Raw genomic sequence first — 4,518 nt, forward strand, 5'->3', positions numbered from 1 at the left:
AGCAATCAGTCAAAAGAGGAATCTTGGGAAATCGCTTAATGTCAAGAACGGTTAGAAATTTTCATGAAAGTATTAACTGGGCATTTAAAGATAACAACTACAATGATAACTGACACGAAACAGAACCTCAAGTAGTGAGTGCCTATAAATACAACATTGATACAATTCAGGGGCAAGAACATTCAAAGAGTAAGTGCAGAAAAATGCTTTTTCAGATGAGAGAAATAGTGGAACTCAACAAAATGATAAAGAAAGACCTTGATTCAAAGAAATCTGAAAGGCCTTCGGTGATCCTTAATTCTAAGATGTTAATCTGAAGAATGGTAATGGTAAAAGTTTGAGTGTGAAAGAAAAATGCCCAAAGAAAGGACCCACTCCCTTCTATTATGGGAGAAATGATCCAAAAGCAAAGTGAAGAGCAATCAGTGCTGAGAAAATCTGGGGCAATGACATGTCAATGTATGCGAAGAACAATCAGGGCTGAGCATGCACGCGGGACATGTCTCGTTACAAAACGGTTATCAATTGGTCAACAGTCCACCAAACATTTGCATACGTAAAAAGGGAACTAATCATGAGATAGAGGCCTTGCTGGGATGACGATGATAGTGAAGTGGAGAGACCAAACTTCTAGCTCGCCCAATGCCTCGAGTTGGTAACTCCTTGACCAATTACAAGAATACTAAACAAAGGTAGCCTTCGTGCAACCGCAGAGGGGAAAGAATGAAGAGAGACTAGGGCCCCAAAGCGCTCTGAGCATCTGACTGTCTAGCAAAATGAGTGGGTGTTAATCTTGGTTCCAACTAGAAAATTGAGATTCACACAATATTTTTGGACCACAGTCCCTCAAATTCAATGATTCCTGGAAGCCAGTACATCATGACAACCTGGTAGAGACCACCTTCGAATCGAGCTCAATCAAATAAGAAGAAGGTGGATGAGTAAAGCTCTTCAAGGGAAATAACTCTGCTCGTGATGGGTCGTATGATTCTATTAGAAATACTGAAATTCCATTTTTTATGATTACCAACTTAATTATTCAAATTAAATAATTAATTGATGAACTGTTACAGAAATGTTTAAACGGACATAAAGACTGTTTGAACAGAAACCAGATATGTTTAAACAATTTATCACCAGAAGATAAAAACAAACATAAGGTAAAGAACACACGAAATTATACGTGGTATCAGCAATCTTTGCAGATTGCTACTAGTCCACGGGGCCACGCCCAGAGAATGAAATTTATTAGAAGAATATCTAAACGATTACAAAACGAAATAGACTTATACAAATAAAGACCTCCTCTTGAATTTGTCGTAACTATTGTAATCTAAACTCCTAATCAAATTTCTGAAGTGCTAAAATCTTGAACTCCATTCAAATCATAACACTTGCACTTTTCCTCCCGAAAAGTGACTCACGAACAAGACTTCTCCCGAAGCTTGATGAACAATGTCCAAGTGTGTTCAACCTGCACAATTAACACAAAGAAAATAATACAAAAGTACACTATAATAAACCACTAAGAACTTGCTGGACTCAAGTTCTTCACATAATAAAAATGTCTCTCTAAAACTTGAAAAATATTTGGAAAATAATACACCAAGAGAGATGATAAAAAACTAGCGACCTAAGGATGATTATATACTTTTTAGAATCCCTTTAGATCGTGGAAAACAAATCAGAAACCAATCAGCCAATAAATGGAAAATCTTCCCAAACAGAAAAGTCAGAATCTGTTCAAACAGATTGGCAATCCGTTCAAACAGATTCATTGAACCTGGACAGGTTTTAAACCCAGTTTCCTTAAATAAATAAGGAAACAATATATACATTATCTCTGCAAGCTGTACATGATTTCTGGACAAACAAATCAGATCAAAAAATAAAAATAAATACCAATAATTTCCATTTCAAGAAAATATATTCTTTTATAGGAAATTATATACTTATTTTATTAACATATATATAATAATCTGATTATAGAAAACATATCACAACAAAACAGGAAACTACCCATTTCAAAAATTCTCCTTTAATTAATTTTGTCAAAATTGTCAAAGATGCCAATAAAGGATTTTACAATCTCCCCCTTTGGCAATTTGATAGACAAAATTAATTCAGAAACCTGCAACACAAATGTTAGTTACAAGTAAAGAAAAAAACCCCCCTGCAAATATGCATTAACTTATAACAAACATTTAAAGAAACTAGAATTAACTCCCCCTCAAAATAAGAAGGTCTAGAGTTAAACAAAAACAACAAACAAGACAGGTTTTTGGAAGTATCTACTCTCCCCCTTTGTGTCTTTAAAAGAAGTCAAAGAACCATAAAACATAAAACAAAAGAGAGTATCAATGTTCAATAAAAAAACTAAATAAAACTAAACGATTGGATCTTTGGATAGAGTTTGAACAGCATCCAATACAGAACATTGCAGTCCTTCAATGGACATCACTCGAGCAGCCAAAGAATCAACAGAGGCTCGAACAACAGCTATTTCTGTAGCAACAAGTCTTGAATCTGTGGGAACAGAGGAGGATGCATGAGGAATGTCATCCGAGGAAAACTTCAGAGATTGGGGCTTGACTTTCTTGGTTGATGGAGCATCAGTGGCTTCAGTAGAAGGAGCAGAGGCCTTGTAGGAAGCAGCAGTAGTGGGAGCCACCAAGTCTTCTTGATCACGTTGGAGATCTTTGTTCTGCATACTCAACACTTTATAAATAACTTGTGGAAAAGGAAGATTCAAGTTTTTCCTATTACCTTTTCGAAACCCAATGATTTGATCATGAATAACCATATCCAAATTTATAACAATACCGGTCCCCACCTTGTACAAAAACGAAGCCATGTCAAAAGAGATAGTTGCGTTGTGAGAAGTTGGCTTCCAATTTGTTGTGGCAAACTTATTGAGGACAGCATAAGTGTAGGTGAGATTAGAGATCGAGATGACTGTATTAGATGGCCATACCATTTTTTGCCCTACTAATTCAGTGATAATCGTATCCTTGTCAAGAGTGGCAAGATCATCATCATCCTCGACATCAAGAGGAAGATGCAAAGCATAGGCAATGTCTTGAGGGGAAAAAGAGAACCAATGGCCCCTAACAAACACTTTATAATACAGAGGAGATTTAGGTTCCATAATTTCATTAGTAAGATTGGCATAGAATTCCTTGACTATTCTATCCACAAAACCAGTAAATTTAACCAAAGAACCTGTCCATTTTTTATCTTGAAGCATTGTTAGCACACCATAAGGCCGATGATCACTCAAGACATAATTTCTCTCAATGATAAATTTCCTTTAAGCATAGAGAACCATATCACGAGCATTATCATTATAACAAAAAGTTGAAGAATAAGGTTTGAAATTTACACCTGAACGTTTTGGAGAAGGTGTAGGATCAGAAATAGGTCTCTTCCCTTTAGCCTTGGATGACAAAGGAGATGCAATTGGCTCTGAGTCAGATTCGGCTTCTTGTTCAGAGGGGACAATGTCTTCTTGTTCTGGCTCATTAGACTCAGCCTCTGATTCTGCATTGTCAGGAACTGTTTCATCAGATAAGGTGGTATCACGGGTTGCTTCAGATTTAGACTTTCCTTCCTCAGGGTCAGATTCGGAGGAAGACAGAGAAGGGGGATGAGACTTCAATCTTTTCTTGGCAGCAGTCAAGGGGGAAGAAGACGTGTCCAATCCCAATTTCCTTTTGGGAGCCACATAATTTTTCTTGGACTGGCTCGGCTTCAAGGGCAGTTTGAGTAACCCAGCAACAACAGCTTTGGAAGAAGATGTAACAAATTTTGATTTTGCCCTAGCCGTCAGAGATGAATCAATCAGAAGAGGAGATGGGTTCTTGGCTCGAGAGGGCACCACCACTTCAGATGGTGGTGCAACATCAACAATGTCAGCTATGATATCAGGAAACACCATGGGGTGTTCATTAGAGAGGGAGAACACCTTCTTGCGCGCCTTGGATTTGCAAGTCTTCCCAACAGATGAGGCAGGTGCTGGAACAGATGGAGGCGTCGTTGACACAAATGGAGAGGGCACCTTTCTGGATTGAGAAGCAAGGGTCTTCTTAGAGGAAGCTCCACGAGTTCTCACCATTGTTCCTTCTCTGAAAAACAGCAAACACTTACAGAAAAATGAGAGAACAAAAATTAGAAGAAGAAGAGGTTACTTAGAGAGATCATGGGTGAGAAGAAAAAGGGTAATGGCAAGCTTTTTAAGGACAAAACTTACCCAATTTGGACACCCACGACAATAAGAGGTTTCTCTTTTTTTAAAAAAAAATTATTTTAATTAAACAATAAAAGGAAACAACCTTTAAGACACACAATCTACATAAAAACTTACCCCTTTTTTTTTTATAAAATGAAATAGAATATATATAAAATGCCAATTCAAAAAAGGTAACCAGAAAAAATAACCCCACACGATCTTCCTATTGACCTTTTCTCTCTATTTTTTTAAACAATTCTAAACACAGTACAAAACAATAAAGATACAAA

General features: G+C 37.0%; 1 protein-coding gene across 1 annotated transcript; it reads right to left on the reverse strand.

The window, feature by feature from the left end:
- Nucleotides 1–2,386: 2,386 nt before the first annotated feature.
- LOC133806015 (uncharacterized) lies at nt 2,387–4,114 on the reverse strand. Its single transcript, XM_062244150.1, has 2 exons — nt 3,385–4,114; nt 2,387–3,183 (listed from the first exon to the last, which is right to left on the reverse strand). Exons 1-2 carry the CDS (start codon nt 4,112–4,114, stop codon nt 2,387–2,389), a joined length of 1,527 nt encoding a protein of 508 aa, XP_062100134.1.
- Nucleotides 4,115–4,518: the final 404 nt, after the last annotated feature.

Source organism: Humulus lupulus, chromosome X (assembly GCF_963169125.1).
Source record: "Humulus lupulus chromosome X, drHumLupu1.1, whole genome shotgun sequence".
NCBI lineage: Eukaryota > Viridiplantae > Streptophyta > Magnoliopsida > Rosales > Cannabaceae > Humulus > Humulus lupulus.